At 43.1% G+C, this 23526-nt stretch overlaps 1 protein-coding gene and 1 pseudogene across 1 annotated transcript in view; one reads left to right on the top strand and one right to left on the bottom strand.

Moving 5' to 3' along the window:
* FRMD7 (FERM domain containing 7) overlaps positions 1 to 23526 on the bottom strand; it is a 36060-nt gene that overhangs the window by 4795 nt on the left and 7739 nt on the right. Inside the window, exons 3-12 of the mRNA XM_061408467.1 lie at positions 22664 to 22768; positions 21823 to 21865; positions 18916 to 18994; positions 15782 to 15879; positions 8034 to 8148; positions 7328 to 7475; positions 3284 to 3379; positions 1796 to 1959; positions 331 to 399; positions 137 to 212 (exon numbers count right to left, since the gene is read on the bottom strand). Coding sequence (XP_061264451.1) covers positions 137 to 212; positions 331 to 399; positions 1796 to 1959; positions 3284 to 3379; positions 7328 to 7475; positions 8034 to 8148; positions 15782 to 15879; positions 18916 to 18994; positions 21823 to 21865; positions 22664 to 22768 — 993 coding nt within the window. The remainder of the gene's footprint in view (positions 1 to 136; positions 213 to 330; positions 400 to 1795; positions 1960 to 3283; positions 3380 to 7327; positions 7476 to 8033; positions 8149 to 15781; positions 15880 to 18915; positions 18995 to 21822; positions 21866 to 22663; positions 22769 to 23526) is intronic.
* LOC133243157 (NADH dehydrogenase [ubiquinone] 1 beta subcomplex subunit 1-like) lies at positions 9744 to 10133 on the top strand (annotated as a pseudogene).

The following is a 23526-nucleotide window of genomic DNA, read 5'->3' on the forward strand; positions in this document are numbered from 1 at the left end:
TAGCCTATTTGATCACAGTAACCTTTTTACACCTTTTTACATACTGGGAGATTCTGGCACAATCAATTCTTGGAAGCATTTGAAATGTGGATGCATTACACTTACGTAAACAAGAAGAAATTTTCAAAAACCTTACTTGTTTTGACACATCAGAGAGGAGGTCTGGGGAGGACCTGCACTGTCGTTCATGGTACTGAGATGGGTAATGTTTCCTGAAATCCCCAAACAGAGAAGGAATTGAAATAGTCTTCATGTGAATACAGGATCCCTCTAACACTTTAAATTCATCTTAAAAAATTACCATCACAGAGAGAAACAAAACCAGGTTACCTTTCAAATGGCAAGCTCTTCAACCTCCCTTTTTTTCCATATTCCAAAAGTTGCCTTTGGGTTCTTCCACTGTGAGAAAAATGAGATAAACTATTTTATGAATGCTCTTCATAAGCCAGTAGGCTACTAAAACTCAAAAGCATCATTTATTGTTGAAATCAAAAGAGTCTGGATGAGTGACATATGTCATGAATCTCTGACCACGTCGCTGTGCTGTGCTTAGTGGCTCAGTCATGTACGACTCTTTGCGACCCTGTGAACTGTAGCGCACCAAACCAGCATGTTAATAATACTCATTTATCCAAGAATCGGGCAGAGCAACCTCAACTACTCAGAACCCAGAAAACTTTTTAAAGCATCTGAAAAGGGCTATTTAACAGGTACAAACTCTGGCCATGAAAACTAATATACTTTCCTTTAAAGGCCTTTCCCCTTCCTCCAAATTTACACATAGTTTCTATTGAGGCTATGTGTCTGGTTTCCCAACCCATGACAGGAGAAAAACACCCAACTAAACAGTAGAAGAAAGTTGCTCCAGTCAGACATACACTAGCAAAGAAAACCAGCTGACTGCTGGGAGAAACACAAGAACCAAAAAAGAAATCATGAGCATAATAAAACCCCAAAAGTCAGGGCCATTTATCACTATGGTGCAGGCTCTGACATGCTACCCCCGCCCTGAGGTTGTCGCTGTACCGCAGCTGCTGGCAGAGGATAATAAGCACTGTTTATAATAACTCAGGTCATTAAGAAAAGGGCAAAACATGCTTAGTATCATCTGTTTAAGAAGACAGAGATTTGTAGAATACATTTTGGAACGATTCCATAAAAATATGTACACTGTAAAAATCCCACTTTTTACTGAGGCAGGCTTCTACTACTTGAAAAATCCTTTACAGGAAGCATTGAATTAGAATTTTTATCTTAGCTAAGAGTTTGAAAGTCTTTCAGAGAATTCCTAGGCTGGTGCGTTCAAGTAAAAACAAGTTCTTATTTCGACCTCGCTTCCTTTTCTCCAAGGTGTTAACGTGTAGTATGGAGCCTCTACTACCATATTGTTCAACCTCTTTAATCCCTTAGCCCCTACAAAGCTTTCTCACCCTATCTTTTGCCTAACCATAACCAAAACGATGTTGTTGAACTAGCCCTCCCATGGCTAGCATGTAAGTTGCACATAAGGAAAACAATAGGTTCATTGACTACATTTTCTCCACAGTATATGCCCCTCTATCCTTGCAGAAATTCTGATCTAACCCCTTAAGTGGGGTGTACTCCTTCCCCTGCCTCTCTGTTAGAAAATATTGACTTAATGAGTTACACAGAGAATGACCAGTTAAGGATATCGTCCTTTATGTGATTGAAATGGATTCTTTATTGCTTCTAGAATTCAAGCTGTTCCTACTGCCTTCCCTGTTATTGAAAAGAAGTTGTGTGTTTAGTTTGCTTATGTGCAAGATTTAATTACCTGTAGCGGAAACTGGAACCCTTGCTGCAGAGCAGGGTTTTGGGCTTTGATTTGGGCTCTTCAGAAAGTCTGAAGAAAGCGTGGTACTCCACACAGGTTTTCCAGAAAGCTTTGCAGGCATCTCGGCTGGCCATGGTGAACTCCAAAGTATCTTTGCACAACACCTGTATAAACCAATTTCCATCAAGCAAAACATCCTTCAAGAATATCAAAAACCTTCAAAGCCCAACGCCTGCTAAACTATTGGTCCAGGGTCCACATCCGGCTTCTGATTTTCCACTTGGCTCCCTTTAGGCTTCACACCTACTGAAATCAAATGATTGGCAACCTTCCGAGGAACAGACAGGGCTACTGCTCAAAAACAGAGCCTTCTCTATGAAGCAAGTCTTACTCTGCACACCCTCCTCACCTCACACCCCCTTTTACCCCCTCTTCTCTGCCAGGAACATTTTATGAAGTTGTAAATTAGGTTAAAATGAACATCAAAGGGCACCCTTTCAAGGTGACAAGAAGTTATAAACGACCAACAGGAAAGGGGGAGGGAGGAGATTTTTCTTACAAATGGTAGGCTTTATAGGATGACTGCGTATACACGAGTCTTTGTAACACACCAGCTAGAACATTTCTCCCTCTTTATGCTGCCTTGTTCTATGGCGCTGTGTGATGCTCATTTAGCTTCTCCTAATCTGCTGCAGAGGAGCTTGGTCTTACAGACCTAAAGTACAAGTTTGCCCCATCCCCTGACTCACTATATACCCCCAATACACTTTGCTCCTCCCCTTCTCCCATTCCTCTCCAGGTCTCTGGATACAGCCCTGGGATTCTCCACAAGCTTCACACTAGATTCAGTCTTCTGAACTGCTCACATGAATATTTTTATCTAAGGCTAAGATCTGTAGTATGAATTATCTTTAGGTCAAAAAAGTAGCTGATACATATCTTCCATTTCCTTTATAGTCATAAAAATTCTTTCTAGCCCCTTTGTCTCACCCTGTACAATGCAGCCTTGCCCAATAATTGCTTCTTTGGCTTAAAATGTACCCAATCCCCACATCCTGCTTTGGGAAAGAGTAGGTGTTCAGTTATTTGGCACATAGTAGGTGTTCAATTTTCTTTTTTTGGCTTCAGGAAAGATGAAAATACTTTATAAAATCAAGCAAATAACTTTGAATTAATATGGACACAATCTTAGATCTGGGCTCCCTCATTTGACTTATAAATGATGTCTAAGGAGACTTGTCTTTCATCCCAGCCACCCCATTTTCCTGTCACTTTACTCATTCTGAACTGCCAATAGGATTTCTTAGTGTTTTGCCTTTAGTGAAAATCTGACCAAAGCCCTGGTTTATTTATATAGAGGCAAAAAAGGAAGCACATCACTGGTTGGGGCCAGCCAGCTTTCACCACTCACAATCCAATCATTTGCAGAACCAACCAAGAAATCTCAAGTGAGTAGAAAGTAAAAGAATTTATTCAGAAGCTACTTACCAAGATGTTGGCATGAAGTTTGATGAGAAAATGCTTTCTCTTAAAACTTAATTTTCGGATTTTAGCCCAGTTGAAAGTGTTGATCTTTGTATTTCCCTATAACAAAACACATGGCAGATTTCAGGATGAATATCAGCACAGGCTGGTTTGTAAGACAATGTGAACCTGTTGGAAAATGCATCACATGAACAGGGCTGTCCTTGATCTATCTCTTGTATAGACTGATCCAGTTGTATTAGGTAAAGCGTCTGCCCACAATGCGGGAGACCCTGGTTCGATCCATGGGTCGGGAAGATCCCCTGGAGAAGGAAATGGCAACCCACTCCAGTACTCTTGCCTAGAAAATTCCATGGATGGAGGAGCCTGGTGGGCTACAGTCCATGAGATCACAAAGAGTCGGACACGACTGAGTGACTTCACTTGACTATGGCCAGAGAAGGCATTCTAGGTGGGACACAAACCTGCTCTGAAATGCAAGTAAGAAGGGAAAGGTTTCTAACCAGGATAGGGAGGTCACAGAAAAAACTACTTTGGCAACTAAGATCCATCTAGTCAAAGCTATGGTTTTTCCAGTGGTCATGTATGGATGTAAGAGTTGGACTACAAAGAAACTGAGTGCTGAAGAATTGATGCTTTTGAAGTGTGGTGTTGGAGAAGACTCTTGAGAGTCCCTTGGACTGCAACGAGATCCAACCAGTCCATCCTAAAGGAAATCAGTCCTGAATATTCATTGGAACGACTGATGCTGAAGCTGAAGCTCCAATACTTTGGCCACCTAATGCGAAGAACTGACTCATTGGAAAAGACCCCAATGCTGGGAAAGATTGAGGGCAGGAGGAGGAGGGGACGACAGAGGATGAGATGGCTGGATGGCATCCCTGACTCGATGGACATGAGTTTGAGTAAGCTCCGGGAGTTGGTGATGGACAGGGAGGCCCAGTGTGCTGCAGTCCACGGGGTCACAAAGAGTCAGACACGATGGAGGGACTGAACTGAACTGAGGGGTCCTCTGCTTTTCAAAAGTTTGCTTTATGCCACTTTGCTTTTATTACATGAAAAACCCACATTATTACCTGTTTTCACTAACTCAAAGAAATCCAAAGAGGAATTTTGCTCTTACAAAAAAAGGGGGGGAGCAAAAATAAAAATCAGCATTTGTTTTGCATCAAGGTGTTATAAAGTAGTGCACATGCCAAGCAGTAAGAGTGGCATCTCTATGCTCCTTCTCCAGGAACTACACTCCACTCAGCAGCTCAGCATCCAGCCAGTACTTTATCTCGATTTATCTTGTACATCCATTAGGAAGATGTGTCCTCAGGTTAATGCTTCTTCACTTTACACCATGTCAGCTAGGAAAGGTTTCATAGGAACGCTCTACTTTTGAAGCAGGGGAAACCTGCACTTCAATAGCTTCTCATTAGAAAGACCCTAATGTTGGGAAGGGGACAACAGAGTATGAAATGGCTGGATGGCATCACCGACTCGATGGACATGAGTTTGAGCAAGCCCCAGGAGTTGGTGATAGACAGGGAAGCCTGGCATGCTACAGTCCATGTGGTCACAAAGAGTCGGACACGACTGAGTGACTGGACTGAACTGAACTGAACTGAATAGCTTCTCTAATCTCACCCCTTCCTATATTTCCAGATTGAACTGCTTAAAAAAATCCCATTTATCCTGCCACCTCATTTACTCTAAGACCTTCAATAGCTCCTCACTCACTGCCTGAATCAACTTGAAACTCTTTTGGCTGGATTTTCTTGCCCTTATATTGACTATAACTTTGATCCCATTACTCCCAGAAAACACCTTTCCATCCAACTCTGTACCTTTCCCACTGCCCCCACAGGTCTCCTCATTCTCCTACCAGAATGACTTCCCCATGGTCAAGCCTTCTTGCCAGCTCTGATGGCACCTCATCTAGGATATTCTATATTACTGTCCCAGCCCACACACATTTCCAACTCCTCTGCACTCCTTTAGCTCTCCTGGACTACCCGAACAGATCAACTCTTTTGGTTTTTATTCACATGGTCCAAAATCAAAGGAGGTACAAAAATAAATATATTGAGAAGTCTCACTCCCACCACTGCCACTCCTATCTCTGTCCCCATCTAACCATTCTCTACAGGTAACCACATTTTTCTGTTGTGTATACTCCTTGTGCAACTAAAGTAAATATGATAGATTAGCTTTTGATTATTTATTGTCTGATATTGACCATTCTTTCTCTGGTCTTTCAAAATAAATTGTGACTATCTTAGTGACAGGAGCCATGTGTCATGCTTAATGTTAGCTTCTTAATTATGTCATCCTTTATCCTTTTCAGGGCCTTCGCCCATGTGCCCTTTCCCTGGAACACTCTCCTTCATCTGCCAACCTTATCCCTTTGGTGTTGCTTAAATGTTAAGTCCCTTTCACATGTGTTACTGTATCATCCTGTTTCTTCTAGCACAAAGCATATCACATTTTTTTATAATTACTTGCTTAACTGTCTTCCTCCTATTAGCATTTAAGTTCCATGAAGTCAGGATCATTCCTGTTTACCTCTGTACCTCTAGTGCCTGGCGCAGAGTGGATGTACAATAAATATACTGATAGAAAGATGAATGGATTGCTTCCCAACTATAAATATACTCAAACTCATTGAATTGTACCATTAAAACAGATGAATTTCATGGTATGCAAATTACAGCTCAATAAAACTTTTTTAAGAAAATAATACAATGAAGAACATATAGAAGGCACTCAATACATGAATATTCTTTGACTAGATTTCATGTAGGACAAAATAGACCATCTGTATTGTTCCCAACTGTCCGCGGAAGTAGTCACACTGAAAGAGATCACAACTAACATGATGATCTTGCCCCCCTACCCTCACCAACTTCTCTCATGCAACAGGAAATAGCAAGAATCAGGATCAGCAAGAATGATCCATGTATATGTAAAACTGAATCCCTTTGCTGTATACCTGAAACTAACACAACATTGTTGATCAACTATACTTCAATATTAAATAAAAAGCTTTAATAGTTATTACAGGATAGTGGTTATATTTCTCAGAGCTGTATAATATATCCTTGTTGCTTATCTTTAAAAAAAAAATGAATCAGAGTTAGAGTGGCCTGGGTAAAAATTCCCTCCTGGGTGAACAGGTATGCCTGTGATCCATTGGGTCTTCTGGCCATCAATGTGAGTCTCATGCTGTAAAGTTTACAGCCAAATAAATTAAAAAGTGAAGATTTTTGTAGCCAAGTCTGTACCTGACCTGCTTTGTGACTTATTTCAGTGCTATAATTCGGTCCTGGAGGTCAGTGGGTCCAAAGCCATCCCTTGCTTTCTCACAAGGGGTTCACTCCCAAACGTGTCCAGGTATCTGCCTATCATTCTGAAGGTTCTTAAACTTTAACTTGGATCTGAATTCACTGAATAGTCACAGATATAGAAGTCTAAACAGACTGAAAAACTGTTGAAAATAGCCTCTGGCCACATTCCTAGGCGTGAGGATTAATGATGATGGAGGACCAGAGAGCCCTGAGTTGGTTTCTAACCTGGAAAACAGAACCTTGGGGAAAGGATGAGTCTCTTAACAGTAAAGATTTCTTGCAGGGTTGGGCGCTAATGCCCTATTTGTGGGCACTGGGCACCTCCAACTTAACTAGTAACTGAATGAGAAACTCTTTGGTTTTTTTCTGGCAGATTTGGACAGGCTGAATGCACTTTATGTCACAGCCTGGGCTTTTAGGATGCCAAAATCTGTATTCTTTAGGGTCTAAAAGTTCTGAAGAGCCTCTTGACTTCATCTCTCCACCATGCTGGCTTGATCTAACATGTGAGCTTCTGAGAAAACAGTCAGTTCTAGGTTGCAAAAGGAAACAGAGCGCATCAAGGGGAGGGAACTTACCTCAAACTCTTCCAAGCACTGCCTCCCTTTCTGGCTGGTAGTAAAACTGAGGGGAGGGGTCACCTTGAGAATGGACACTCAAGTTTGAGCCAAGATAACCCCAAAAGCTGAGGACTTTAAAGGAAAGGAGCTGTTACCCGTAACACCAGTACACCCATGTGAGCAACAGCCAGGTGGATCTGCATCCCTTCACCATCACTGGCGGGGTGTGGCCTGATGCCATACATGTCCAGCTTCCTCGCTATGTCCAGTAGCAGAATGTCAGATTCAGCTGGGCTCCTGCCACTGCAAGGAGAAAGAATTTATGAGCCTAATAAATGCAGCAAGAATGACACCTCCACCCCGAGAGTTCCAAGAGGAACTCAATGTTTTCTTGAGCCTGTGGTGTTACAGAAGACTCTTGAGAGTCCCTTGGACTGCAAGGAGATCCAACCAGTCCATCCCAAAGGAAATCAGTCCTGGATATTCATTGGAAGGACTGATGCTGAAGCTGAAGCTCCAATATGCTGGCCACCTGATGCAAAGAACTGACTCATTGGAAAAGACCCCGATGCTGGGAAAGATTGAAGGCAGGAAGAGAAGGGGAAACAGAGGATGAGATGGTTGGATGGCATTACCGACTCAATGGACATGAGTTTGAGCAAGCTCTGGAAGTTGGTGATGGACAGGGAAGTTTGGCGTGCTGCAGTCCTTGGGGTGGCAGAGTTGGGCACGACTGAGCGGCTGAACTGAACTAAACTGAAGCTTCTCTGACTTAAAAGCTTGCTTTTAAGTGTCTGTCCCTGGCTTCAGTCTTTCCTGCCAGTGGAATAGGTGGAAACAGGTGCCAGTGAAAGAACTTACATGTGCTTCTGATGGAAGTGCACGATCTTGCTCTCTAAATCATCTTGGTTCGGTAAATACCGGGTTTGTGCCAAGTGTTTCCTATCTGTTTCTTCATGAAAGTCTCCCAGTTCTGCTGCATGACAGAAAAGTGACATTTTTCACATTACCATTGATGAGTTAAGCAACGGAGCACCCAACAGACCCTCTGAGTGCCCCCAAACAGCCCTTTCTTGGAGGCCAGTGCAGCCCTAAACCTCCCACCACACACTTGATGTGTATTTGTTTTGTTTTAGGTTATGAGTAGTGGGGGAAGAACTAACTGGTTCTTCTTCAAATCAGAAGCAGTGGGCTTTTATAAAGTCTCAACAGAGGAAGTCACAGACACGGTGTAGGTCTTAGAGGCTCCAGGATCATAGATAAATGTTATTTTCTTCTCCCACATTCTGTTTATGATCTCTTCTATTCCTGATCAGTCCCTATTGTGAGTTGAATTGTGTCCTCCCTCTCAAAGTTGTATGTTGAAGTCCTAAACCCCCAGTACCTCAGAATATGACTGTGTTTAAAGACAGGGCATATAAAGGAATTATTATGCTAAAATGGGGCAGTAGAGTGGGCCCTAATCCAATTTGACTGGTGTTCTTCTGAGAAGAGGAAATTTGGACACACAGCCAGACACCAAGAATGCAGGTACAAGAGGAAAGACTGCGTGAGGATGCGTCAGGAAGGCAGCCATCTGCAAGCCAAGGTGGGAGGCCTCCGAAGAAACTGAAAGTGCTGACTCTTCAGTCTTTGATGTCTAGCCTCCAGAGCGGTGAGAAAATAAATGTCTGTCATTTAAGTTGCCTAGTCTGTTGTTGTTCGTTATGGTAACCCTAGCAAACTAAGACAGCCCCCTAACCTCACTCTGCACTGATCAGACATTATTCAGAAAGGAGACTATAAATGCCAACTACAATGTAAGCCAGCCACAGCCGTTCATCACTCTGTACATTGGAAACCTAGTAAAACCCCGCTATATGGAATCCCCAGTAGGTGAATCATTCTGGAAATCATTCTTGCTTTTCCAAATCACTGGAAGTTTATTCCTGGTCATAACATTCTGTTCTAAATGTATCCAATTTATTGCTATAAATGTCTATTATAACACTGTGCCTACAAATGCAATTGAGGTAGATATTTACTGCCCCTACAGTAAATGGCTTGACATTGTTATTTATTTATTTACTGGCTGCACCATGCAGCATGTGGGATCTTAGTTCCCTGATCAGGGATTGAACCCATGCCCTCTGCATTGGAAGCCCAGAGTCTTAACCACAGGACCTCCAGAGAAGTCTCCTGTTTTGGTTTTTGAATTCTTACATGTTCTTTATAATTTTTAGGCCTTTTCACTCTCTGTCAGTGTCATAAGAATCACTTCCTTGTCATTGACTTCCCCTGAAGAAGTCTCTACTTGGTTCCAAATAATGACTTCTAATCTACCATAAAATGGGAACCCAAAACAGTTTTTACAATTAAAATTCACATTTTAAATGAAAAAAAAAAAAAGCTAATCCAGATATACAAACCTATTAGGATTTTATGAAATATAAGAGTAAATAGACTCTCCATGGAATAATGTGGTACTCTCCTATTGAGTAAAATTCATGGACATGGGGCATCAATTTTGAGTACTACAAAGTTATTTTTCTTTTGTCTTGGTTTTCTATTGTGTTTTAGACAGATGGCATGCTCATTTTTAGACAGATGAGGCATGCTTGTATATTTAAAAAACCACATTAGAATGAAAATCTCTATATAACAAGCTTTTTAAAAAATACCAAATCAATGGCTCTTTTACCTATTTCTGTTTTGCCCACATTGGTCATGGGGTTTTTGTTGGCTCCAAGGCTGCAGCATTGATAATGAATTTACTTCAGGTTGTGCACGACCACTGGGTACATATACTTGTCCCTATGGAATTTGTCTTTGGATGTTATCTAGATAAAAATAATGGTGAAAATCTAACTTGCCTTCCAGAACAGGAGTCTGTTATATAAAAAGACATTGAAACCCAATGAAGAAGTCACCTGGAAGTAAAGGCTATGGCTGAATCACAAAATGTTCACATTTTTTAAGAAGACATACAGATGGCTAACAAACACATGAAAAGATGCTCAACATCACTCATTATCAGAGAAATGCAAATCAAAACCACTATGAGGTACCATTTCACGCCAGTCAGAATGGCTGTGATCCAAAAGTCTACAAGCAATAAATGCTGGAGAGGGTATGGAGAAAAGGGAACCCTCTTACACTGTTGGTGGGAATGCAAACTAGTACAGCCACTATGGAGAACAGTGTGGAGATTCCTTAAAAAACTGGAAATAGAACTGCCTTATGATCCAGCAATCCCACTGCTGGGCATACACACCGAGGAAACCAGAAGGGAAAGAGACACGTGTACCCCAATGTTCATCGCAGCACTGTTTATAATAGCCAGGACATGGAAGCAACCTAGATGTCCATCAGCAGATGAATGGATAAGAAAGCAGTGGTACATATACACAATGGAGTATTACTCAGCCATTAAAAAGAATACATTAGAATCAGTTCTAATGAGATGGATGAAACTGGAACCTATTATACAGAGTGAAGTAAGCCAGAAAGAAAAACACCAATACAGTATACTAACACATATATATGGAATTTAGAAAGATGGTAACAATAACCCTGTGTACGAGACTGCAAAAGAGACACCGATGTATAGATCAGTCTTATGGACTCTGTGGGAGAGGGAGAGGGTGGGAAGATTTGGGAGAATAGCATTGAAACATGTATAATATCATGTATGAAATGAGTCGCCAGTCCAGGTTCGATGCACGGTACTGGATGCTTGGGGCTGGTGCACTGGGACGACCCAGAGGGAGGGTAGGGGAGGGAGGAGGGAGGAGGGTTCAGAATGGGGAACGCGGGTATACCTGTGGCGGATTCATTTCGATATTTGGCAAAACTAATACAATATTGTAAAGTTTAAAAATAAAATAAAATTTTAAAAAAAAGAATATATAAAAATCTCTTAAAGTCCAATAAGACAACATATTTTAAAATTGGCAAAAGATTTGAATAGGTAATGGGCTGTAGCCTATCAGGCTCCTCCGTCCATGGGATTTTCCAGGCAAGAGTGCTGGAGTGGATTGCCATTTCCTTCTCCAGGGGATCTTCCTGATCCAGGAATCGAACCCAGGTCTCCCGCATTGCAGGCAGACGCTTTACCGTCTGAGCCACCAGGGAAGCCCAGAGAAAACATAGGCATGCCTAACAAAACAGATGAGAAGGTACTCAATATCAACAGTCATTGTGCACACATGCTCAGGTATTAAGTCATGTCTGCCTCTTTGCGACTCCATGGACTGTAGCACACCAGGCTCCTCTGACCATGCATGGGATTCTCAGGGAAGAGTACTGGAGTGGGTTGCCATGCCTTCCTCCAGAGGATATTCCCTATCCAGGGATCAAACCCACGTCTCTTATGTCTCCTGCATTGGCAGGTGGATTCTTTACCACTAGCGCCACCTGGCGGAGAAGGCAGTGGCACCCCGCTCCAGTACTCTTGCCTGGAAAATCCCATGGGCAGAGGAGCCTGGTCGGCTGCAGTCCATGGGGTCGCGAGGAGTCGGACACGACTGAGCGACTTCACTTTCACTTTTCACTTTCATGCATTGGAGAAGGAAATGGCAACCCGCTCCAGTGTTCTTGCCTGGAGAATCCCAGGGACAGGGGAGCCTGGTGGGCTGCCGTCTGTGGGGTCGCACAGAGTCAGACACGACTGAAGCGATTTAGCAGCAGCAGCGCCACCTGGGAAGCCCTAAATTTACCTTGAGTGAGTGAAGTCACTCAGTCGTGTCCGACTCTGCGACCCCGTGGACTGTAGCCCACCAGGCTCCTCCATCCATGGGATTCTCCAGGCAAGAATACTGGAGTGGGTTGCCATTTCCTGCTCCAGGGGATCTTCCCAACCCAGGGATCGTACCCAGGTCTCCTGCATTGCAGGCAGACGCTTTAACCTCTGAGCCACCAGGGAAGCCCAAAAAAATTTACCTTAAGACGAGACAATTACATTCTTAGGAGTCTGCCCAAGAGAAATGAACACACGTGTCCACACAAAGACTTGTACATGAATATTCATAATATTATTCATAATAGCTAAACTGGAAACAGTCCAGACATCCCTCACCAGGTAAATAAACAAAATGTGGTATACCCATAAAATGGAATACTACTCAGCAGTAGAAAGGAACAGACGGCTGTGATTCATGTTAGAACATGCATGAATTTCAAAAACATTACGCTTGTTAAGAAAAGCCCAATGCCAAAGACCACATATTTTGTCATTGTGATTCCATGAAATGTCCAGAAAAGGCAAATCCACAGAAACAGAAAATAAATTAGTGGTTGCTGGGCTGAGCATGGGCAAATGGTCATGAGAGATCTCTTTTGGCATGATGGAAATGTTTGAAAACTGGGTTGTGGTAAAGGTTGCACAACTCTGTAAATTTACAAAAAACCGTTGAGTTACAGGCTTACAAATGAGTGAATTTTATCGTATGCAAATTATACCACAACTGAGCTGTTTTAAAAAAATAAATTAGACACACACACACATCACACACCAATCTTTCTGTATATTAAGCACAAGCCCTATGCTGACTCTAAGGAAAACATAGGAACACATAAGACCATGCTTGTTTTTCTCTTGACAATCTAGGAAGAGACCTATGACATACAAATAGGTAAATATCATTAATGACAGAAGGCAGCGCAGAGCATCTGCACCTTCACTGTGAGCCCACTGGTCCAAACTACCACCCTCTCTCTCTCCTGCCATCGCCTGTTATCTGGTCTCCCCACTTCCACCATCCCCCATAAGGTCTGTTTTCTCTCTTTTTTCAATTGAATAAATTTGACTATAACATTGGGTTACTTTGATACACTTATAGGTGGCAATGATTGCTGTTGTAGCAATATCCATCACATTACATAATTATAATACAATATTACAGTCTACATTCATTATACTTTACATTAGATCACTATGGCTTATTTATGACTTGCTACAAGTTTCTGTTTTCACCACTGCAGCCAGCATGATGTAGTTCAAACCTAATTCAGATCATTTCACTCCTCTGCTTCAAATGCTATAATGGCTTCCCATCACATTTAGAGTAATATCCTATGTCTTGAATATGCTTTTTAAAATATTTTATTTTTATATATTTATTTGCCTGCACTGAGTCTCAGTTGCAGCACGCAGGATCTTTAGTTGCAGCATGTGGGATCTAGTTTCCTGACCAGGGATCGAACCCGGGCCCCCTGCATTGGGAGCCACTGGACTGCCAGGGAAGTCGATTTTAATACACTTTTAAGACTCTCCATGATTACTGTCTCCCTTTTTTCCTCAGTTCCAGCCAGCCATAAAGCCTACTTAATGTTTCTTGTATATTCCCAGCATGTTCCCATCTCAGGCCCTTTGTACTGGATGCTCTCTGACTGAAACTCTCTTCCACCCAATTTCTGCATGGCTTGGTCTTTTACTTCCTCCAAGTCTTTGTTCAGCTGTTACCTTCACAGTGAAGCCTACCCTGACCACCTTTTTAAAAAATTCAATACCTGCCCCTTGAATTTCCTTCTCTCCCTTCCATATTTAAAGGCCTCCGGTGCACTCATCACCTACAAACATATTAATACATTATATATTTCCTTATTTTGGTCTGATTGTCTTCCACTGCCAAATGTGAGCTACATGAGAGCAAGGATTTTTGTCGTTTATTTCACCGCTATGTTCCCAGTGCCTATAGTAGTACCTGGCATGTGGTAGGTACTCAATACATTTTTGCTGAATGAATGACAAAGAAGAGTTACTAAGGGTATTCATAAATGTTTGGAATGTACAAATTGTGTTTGGGAGGAAATCTGGCTAGAGCCAGAGGGGTGTGTAAGAGAGATTTAAGCAGATGACAAGGTCAGAATGTGGAGGCCCTTGAATGCCTGCAACATAAATATTAAATGAATAAATAAATGAGCAAATGAATGAGCAGCCTGGTTGGGTTCTGCACACTGTCTTAGCATCCAGTGAAATAATCTGACCTGCATGGATTGTGAAGAGCTGACTCCTTGAAACTTCAGCTTTTTTCTGTGGAAAGAGCTTCTATTGGCAAACAAAATGCCCTCTAGAAAACCTGAAGTGTTCTGTGCTATGCCTCAAATGGCCACTAGGGAATGCTCAAATCCATAATGCTGAACCATTAAGAATGAAACTGGGCTCCCCCATCAAAGGCTGTCTGGGGAGCCCCAATCAGAATGACTGCTGATTTAGCAGGCGGATAAAGTGGAGAAGGATAAGTCTTCCAATACGGTTTTCTCCATTTGCCTTACCCCATTTCCCGACCCCACCGCAAGCACAATACTGGACGTGTAGTTAGTGTCCTTGGCATTCAAGGCCCTTCAAAATGATGCTTAGTTTTTGGCCACCTCCCTTAAACAGACCCTATGCTCAAGCTGTACTTAAGCTGTATCCTCTGTGTATACTTCCTTCTTGTACCATCACTGCCCCTCCCTTTTTTTCTTGCTTTTTTCTCTGCTTATCATTACATATCCAATTCCTGTGCATCCCTTTAAAGTGCAGCACGAAAGCCACCTCCTCCATAAGCCTTCTCTGATAACTATCGCTCTCACTGCTCACTGCCTTCCTGAGATCCTGGGCTGTCACTCTGCCTCAGTTACAAGTCACTTGGTAAACAATGACTCAGATACTGTCTCTATCCAAGCCCTTCATCCTGGGGTTCCCACTGAAATCAAAAATCGACCATTTCTGGACTGTCAGGGAGGCAATGGATAGAGGTCAAAAAATGAAACCAGAAAAATGAAGTTATGATCCTGCAGGAATAGGAAGGAACAGCCTATTCTCCTTTGAACAAATATTATAGGTTATACACATGGAATTAAAATAATCATAATGATTATTTCCAGCTGCCTCAACCCTACCCTTGGGGATGAGGAGAAGGCTGACCTGCCCAGCTTCACCCCCTCCCAGGCAAGGCCCCACTGTTCCCTGGGTCTCCTTTTCCCTTCCTTACTCAGCCTCGTCCACCGGCTTGGCTGCTAGAATATGGGGAACTCTAATAGACGCCTGGGGCCTTTTTCCCTTTTAGCCTCTCTCCACCTGCTGGACTCTGTGCTTTGTTCTCTGGAATCATGATAAACAGCAACACGGAAATCACATTAAATGTGACAATGTGCCGCAGAAAGCACGTACCACAAATGGCTTCTGGGGGAAGCAGAAGGAGTAGGGGGCCTGCCTAGCAAAGTCCGTGCCTGGATTAGTCCAGACCAGCTCCTGGTGAGCAAGCTGGGGGCAGTGGGAGGGCAAGGTTAAAAGGAGATAGAAGGAAATCAGCATTTACTTTTAATCTACATAAGCACTCTGTGAGAAGGCATTCTTGTCACTATTTTAAAGACTAGGGAAAAACAGGCACAGACAGAGACAAACAGGGGACTTCACCCCAGGCTACAACAGTTAGAATGCAGAGATAGGATTTGTATCCAAATCTCAGTGACTACAGTGACCAGCCCCTTTCTACTGGACCATGTCATTCCCATCTATCTCATCCCTGCTTTCTCTCCTCCACAGAAAGGTCCCAGCACAATGGTGGGGACGTTGAGGGTGCTCAGCTCCTTTGCTGGGTTCTCTAGCTAATTGATGGGCCCCAAAGCCGACATTTGCTACTTACATTGTAAGATGTGGGATACCATCAACGCTGTACAGTTGTCACTGCATGGCAGCCTTCCCAGAGCCAAATCCTTCTTTATTTGAAGAGTAAAAAGATACCTGCAAAGAAGTGGGGGGAAATCTCTTGAGAAAGAAACAGGAACAAGACAGAAGCATTTCCCTTCGCCCAGACCCAAGATGTTTCAAGAAAGACACGGTGCCCCCAGTCAGGGAGATGCCTATTGGGGGTGGTGAGTAATGCATAGGCTTCGCTTCAGCCCCTAACCAACAGCTAGACCACGACTCGGCTGAGCCAGCGCTTTGGCAGGCCTCACAGCCGTTAGGAATCACCCTGGCCAAATCCTCCCGCCAACTCAAGGGAGTTGGCCAGCCATCCTCTGGTGGTTTCTGCCACGTAGCAAGGCCACGTACCCCGCCAGAGAGAAAGAGAGATTCAGCAAGAATAAGACTGTGCAGGAGGCCAGGGCTGCTCTGTTCACAAAATGCTCTCAAGTCCTCACTATGGTAACAACTTAGAAAGTTGGCACCATCACCCCATGTTCCAATTATGGAAAGACAGAGGTTAGGTGATCTTGGCAAAGTCCTATCACCCCGACAGAGTGAAACTGTGGCCAGATCTCAGGTCTGCCATCCAGTTTAGGCTGGCTCCTACCCAAAAGATGGTGTTTCAGAAATCAAGAACCTGAGGACATGCTTCTGCCCCTTCACATGGACCCCCGTCTCTGTATCACCAGGGCCCAGCCCAGCCCTTTGCACACAGCAGGTATGGAATTACTGTGTCCCAAATGGAATGAAGCCAGACTGCCCTTTTCCCCAGCTGTAATCATTCGCGCTAAGTCTCTTCAGTCGTGTCTGACTCTTTGCGACCCCATGGACTGTAACCCGCCAAGCTCCTCTGTCCATGGGATTTCCCAGAAAGAATACTGGAATGGGTTAGCGTGCCCTCCTCCAGGGGATCTTCCTGACCCAGGGATTGAACCTGTGTCCCTTGCATCTCATGCATTGGCACTGTTTACCACTAGCGCCACCTGGGAAGCCTTCCACCGATAATCAGGGACCCATAAAGTGCATGTTGGCATCCAGAGCTTTGCCGAACAGGCAAAGAGCGTTTGTTCCATACTTTTAAGCCCTTATCAAAGGCAATCAACTTTCAAAAAGATGTGTATAATTAAGATTCTACTGCTGACTGTGTCCCTTCTTGGTCCAAAACTGTTTCCAATATTTTATTTTAGACATTAAAACATTCATTGAGTATCTACTGTGTGCATTTCCCTATATAAGATGTAATTGATAAATTTCTAAGTAACATTCTATCTAGATGTTTTAAAACCAGTTAAGACTTGAAGGTAATGTGGTGAATCAAAATTAACTGCAGGTGATAGATGAAAATACAGAGTGGGAGAAAACAGATAAATTAGTAGATGATTATTCACTTTACAAAAGGGTTCATTATGAAAGTGAAAAGTGATACTCCCCTAAAGGATGAGAAATGATTCAATTAGAAAAGTTATATTTGAATGCCACTCTGAGAAACTCAGGTATTGGCCTCAAACAACGCTTCCTTGTAAAGTCAACTACAGTTAAGTATTCTCAAATGGACCAATGGGGAAAAAATAAAGGAAGTCTAAACTTTGCCATTGCCTGCTTTCAAATATAAATGTAAATGAGAATAATCAGCCTCAATTGCTAAAGGGGAGGTGAATTTCATTTTACTCCTAACAAGAAAGAAAGTAAACTTCTCATTTGACACATTCCTTGCTGTTAAGGAGGCAGCTGCCTGCTGCAAATACCAAATCCTTCCTCTGAACAGCTGATGAATCATTTATCATCACATTGATTCTCTCATTCTTTTTTTTTTTCCCAAGAAAAAGTTTATCTCCATCAGAATTGGTTACAATTTGAGACTGGACTGAAATGGGTAAGCAAAGGCAAACTAATAGAGATACCAAGTTATGTGGGAAAGCGGCCTAAAACTCACAAATTTGGAGAGGATTTAGAGAGAGAGACTGATATGTGAAAAGACTGACTTCTACAAAGACCTCTCAGAAAAGAAGCTTCCTGTACAAGAGAGGTAAAGAAAAACTGGCCATGAATGATGTTGGGGCATATGTCAGGTGAAATATTCTCTAACATCCCAAGACCTTGGTCAAGTCACTCTAGTTCCCAGGACCCGTTTCCTTATATTCCTTTTATGTGTAGAAGTCTGGAGTCTAAAGTCTAGAAAGCAAAGCTTTATGAGACTGTTTCCCTGGTGGCTCAGATGGTAAAGAATCTGCCCGCAATGCAGGAGACCCAGGTTTGATCCCTGGGTCAGGAAGGTCCTTTGGAGAAGGACATGGCAACCCATTCCAGTATTTTTTTCCTGGAGAATTCCACAGACAGAGGAGCCTGGGGGGCTCCATGGGGTCGCAAAAAGCTGGACACAACCTAGCAAATGACACTTTCATTTTTTTTTCTATGTTGACAAGGTGTTTTCGAAGAAGTAAGTTTACATTGTCATTTTAAAGGGAATTTTTACAAATATAAAAATACTTCAACATTTCATACTTTATACCTTTTACATTTTTACAAGTATACAAATATTTTACTTGTATAATATTAATAATAGCAATTATTAATATTATACTTAAATGTCAATCATTTATAATTGTGCAAAATAAATAATTTATTACAATTTATTTTTATATTTTTTACTTTTCTACTTTAGAAAGGTTTTATGAGTCATTATCACTTCCTACCTATGGGATACACACACACACACACACACACACACAACCATTTTCAACATGCAGGGAACTTAGCTGGCATCATACTTGTGCTGTCAAGCTGCCCTATGATGGGAACACAGACGCAGTGGAGGCAAACGCTCTTACTGTTGTAGCAGGTAATGGCATATCCCCCAAGTGGGCACCCAGGCTGGTTACCACTTTTAGAACACCACCCCTCCTTGTCCCTCAAGTCCCTATCCTTTGAAAGAGTAACACTTCGGGGACCAGCCAGGCCCTCCTGCTCACCAACTCCTCACCATCTCCCAGAAAGAGACTATGATCCAAGCCTTCCAAAGAAGGCTAGAAGCTTGTTCCCTGATAAAAGGATAATGATTAAATAACATCATGCATCATACAAGTACTATACCTTGTAAGCTCTTCTCGCAGATGTCCAGGGTCCACTGGGAAAAATTTCACCATAAATTTGAAAACAACTTCCTTAGGATCTTAAAACACAATATCTCCATAAGTTTTATTTCAACAGTTACATGTCTTCAGAAACACACACACATGCACACACACACACATACACGCGCGTGCACACACTCCTCTCTCCCTTCCCCTCCTCTCCTCATCACTCCTTCCCATGGACTTTTCATTGAAATTTCAATTTTTCACATTTGTGAAATGCTGCTATTTCTGGACTGTGCCTCTATGTGGACAGCAATTGGGAAAGTCCTCGTGCCCCTCTTCCTACCTTCTCTCTCTCTCTCTCCCTGAGTTTCTTTTTGTAAAGATGTGCCCCGTTTGGGGCCTACTGTGTCCTCTCTTGGAGAAGGCAATGGCACCCCACTCCAGTACTCTTGCCTGGAAAATCCCATGGATGGAGGAGCCTGGTGGGCTGCAGTCCATGGGGTCAACAAGAGTCGCACACGACTGAGTGACTTCACTTTCACTTTTCACTTTCCTGCATTGGAGAAGGAAATGGCAACCCACTCCAGTGTTCTTGCCTGGAGAATCCCAGGGACGGGGAGCCTGGTGGGCTTCCATCTATGGGGTCGCACAGAGTCGGACACGACTGAAGCGACTTAGCAGCAGCAGCAGCAGTGTCCTCTCTTAAGAAGTGTTGCATTTAGAAAAATATACCACTTGCTACTTGTGATTCTGCATTCCTGGCTGAGAGAAGGACCCCACTGTAGAGGCAGGTGAATTTCAGCTGGCTCAAAATTCTTAAAGGGAACTAGTAGTAGGGACTGAGACCTCCGTGTATCATAAAATCTACATTAAGAAAACATCTTGGGGAATTGGGATTGACAAGTACATACTGCTATATGTAAAACAGATAAGCAACAAGGACCTACTGCAAAATTAATTACTTTAAAAATCCGTATCTACTTGCCTTCACTCCTACTTGCATTTGAAAATAAGAAACTTTTTGCATCAAAAGCCAGTGTACACATGCAGCACTAACACCATTCATTCAGTAAATATTTGTTGAGTGTCTGTTGTATGCTAAGCATTGTACTAGCAGGTCCTGGAAATAAAAATACAATTAAGCATTCAAAGGCTGGTAGAAGAGGCAGACTTCTAGACTGACGAGTACAGCACCACAAAGTGGTGCTTTATAACACTTTAAGCCCAAGAGGGAGAAAAGAGTTTGGAGGAAGTCAAGGAAGGCTTCCTGGAGGAGCTGACACCTCAGTAGGGCCACCAGATTTAGCAGATAAAAAGACAGGATTCTCAGTTAAATTTGAATTTCAGATAAAAAATGATTGCATGGGACATACTTACACTAAGAAAATTAGTCTTCATTGGTCTGAAATTCTAATTTAGTTGGGCATCTTCTATTTTATCTGAGAAGCCTACACCTGAGGCTAGTTTTGTTCAAGTCAGGAGAGGTAGGAGTATGAAGTGGTCAGAGGCAGAGGTAAAGGCTAAAAAGCCAGTCGGAATTCAGTGCTTTGTGGGTCATGCAAAGGGGTTTGGACTTTATTCCGAGGGCCATAGGGAGTCATGGAAACACTTTAAGCAGGAGAGTGATGTGGTAAGGTTTCTATTTGCAATAGTTCCTTCGGGAGTAGTGCACAAGATGGCTTGTAGGGGTGAGGTGAGGGAGTCAGTTGGGAAGCTGCTACAATCATGTGACAGAGTATCATCATCCAGTGCTAAGTCACTTCAGTCATGTCTGATCCTTTGCGACCCCATGGACTGTATAGCCCACCATGCTCCTCTCTTCATGGAATTCTCAAAGCACAAATACTGGAGTGGGTTGCCACTTCTCCAGGGGATCTTCCTGACTCAGGGATTGAACCCACGTCTCTTACATCCCCTGCATTGGCAGGCGTGTTCTTTACTACTAGCGCCGCCTGGGAAGACCCACATCATACAGTGGGAAGCACCAACATGCAGAGAGCAGGTGGGGGAAGACACACAAAGACAGCTTTCCTCAAAGTGTGGCCTGAAATCAACCTGCAAGCAGCAACACTTATGGAGGTTGTTAAAAATGCAGATTGCTGGCCCCTAACGCGGGGGTGAGGCCCAGGAATCTACATTTTAATAAGACCCTGCCTGCCCCACCTCACAGTGGTCCTAATACACACTGAAATTTGAGAACCACCACATAGATTGTAACATATGGGGTAGGTGGATTATTTCATACATATAGGCACTCAAATGTGAACTGAAATGAATGGACAATGTCTGTGATAGAATGAAACTAAAACACCTTCTGGAAGACTGCGAATGGCATGGCTGATTGACATCAGGGATGCTCAAAGATTTTCAGGGCTAGAGTCAGAGATGTGGAGAAGGCAATGGCACCCCACTCCACTACTCTTGCCTGGAAAATCCCATGGACGGAGGAGCCTGGTAGGCTGCAGTCCATGGGGTCGCTAAGAGTCCGATATGACTGAGTGACTTCACTTTCACTGTTCACTTTCATGCATTGGAGAAGGAAATGGCAACCCACTCCAGTGTTCTTGCCTGGAGAATCCCAGGGACGGGGGAGCCTGGTGAGCTGCCATCTATGGGATCGCACAGAGTCGGACACGACTGAAGCAACTTAGCAGCAGCAGCAGTCAGAGATGTAGTCCTAGGGCCAATCCACAGAGTTCTCTAAATTTACTCAAAAACCTAGCAGCCTGATTTTCTTCATCTCAGGCAAAGTTAAAATGATTTTTCAAAATTGGTAAATTTATTGGATGATGAAGGATTAAAATAATACATCAAAGCCCTTTTCTCGGCTTATATTAAGGTGTGGAATAGTGCGGTATTGTTGAAATATTTTCAAGTTATAACCAGGAATTCTATTCCTTAAGTGATTTTCCATACTTACTTTTTACCTGCTTTGTAATGGGCTTCAGCAGTTCCAACCAGACCTGTAATAACATTAATGAAAGAATTGGTAGAACATGGCACTGAGTACACTTTTTTTTTTTAACATATTAAAGTCAACATGAAGCAAACAAAAATCAAGACTCTTCAGACTTCTAAAGATAATAAGGATCAGCAACGTTAAAGAGATGCCTTGCCTGCCCCACACTCAGTCTGCCCCCTTGTATTTTCCCAATGACAGTGCAGATTGTTGATCTATAAACCCTTGGCTGTTGACATTTGAATTACTGCTCCCCTGCCACAGAGGGATGACGGAGGTGTCATATGCCAGGCTTATTAGTGGCCACAAAGACTAATGAAGGCGTTTGGCTCCATATTTGAATCCTACAGCCTCCAAATGCCAGCTTAGTAGTCATAATGAGCCTTTCTGGGAAGAGGCCAGATAAGAGATCTGCCAAGGCAGGACACAGCAGGGAGAACATTGGGAGTGGTAGGACATGAGAGAGGGCCAAGGAGAGTGCCTTGAACACTCATTGGTGAGGTTAGCAGTCTTCATTCTGGAGGCTGAGTTCCAGCCTCTAGAAAATCAGAACCAAGCACAGAGAGCTCTTCACACAGTGAAGACACAAAAGAGGAGCAGCGGGTGGAAGAGTTTGTGTTTGGCAAACTGAAGTGACTTTTAATAGCCAAGGAGGGGAAATAGTGATTAAATCCTGTCATTTTGCAAGGGTTTAAATGGTTTTTCATTTTGCAATCATGGGTTTGAGCCCTACATACCTAGCTGCAAGCTGCATTTAGAAGCAATTCTAGACACAAAGAACCCTATAATGAAAGCAACTTACATTATTTCCAGAATGGCTACAGAATTCTAATCCAAAATACTCCTTTTCAGCAAGATTTAGATGGCTGCAGCTCAAGTTAAACAGCGCCTTCCCGGATGACTTTTGCTAAACAAAACAAAGAGATCATAGCAGTTTTCCATTCTAGGCTAATACTATTACTGCAGTGCGGGGGTGGGGCAGGTTGCGTGGGGAAGGGGAGAAGCACCTAGACTTTATTCAAACAGTTTCCTTTAAGCACAGTTTTCTGGTACCCTCCCAAATGAGGTTGAATCTTACATACATATACAGGCATCTATCTGTAGATTGTTTTAGAGGTACCTTTTAAAAAGCCTCAGATGAATGAGAAACCCTCTTGGAAAAGACAGCCTCACCCTTAACTACTTAGGCTGGATCTACAAATCCACGCTTTCAATGGAATTCTTTCATCAGTTCATTCCACAGGCAATTTTAAGGATTTCCCCCAATTGACAGATAGTTTAATCAAGATGCAATTCTGACCTGTTTAAAATCCTTCAGTGACTCCCTTCAGGATAAAGTCTGTACTCCCTAGCAGGGAGGCTGGGCCCTCCTCCCTCTCTGGCGGCCCGCCTGCCCCTCCAGCTTCATCTCTTGCCCTTCCCCCGGCCCGCCACTTTCTACTAATCGCAGCCTGCTCCTGGCTCCCCACACAGGTCAAGTAGCTTCATGCCTCCATGCCTCTGCTTCTGTCATTCCTTCTACACAGAACGCCCTTCCCATCTTTCTTGGCTTTGGCTTCCTCCTACTCAGCTCAGATGCCATCTCCCCAGGAGAGCATTCTCTGATCCCTACAGGAGCAGGTGGAGCCAAGGGCACACTCCGTGCTCCCAGACACTCTTGCTTAC

Source organism: Bos javanicus, chromosome X (assembly GCF_032452875.1).
Source record: "Bos javanicus breed banteng chromosome X, ARS-OSU_banteng_1.0, whole genome shotgun sequence".
In the NCBI taxonomy this organism is placed as follows: Eukaryota; Metazoa; Chordata; class Mammalia; order Artiodactyla; family Bovidae; genus Bos; species Bos javanicus.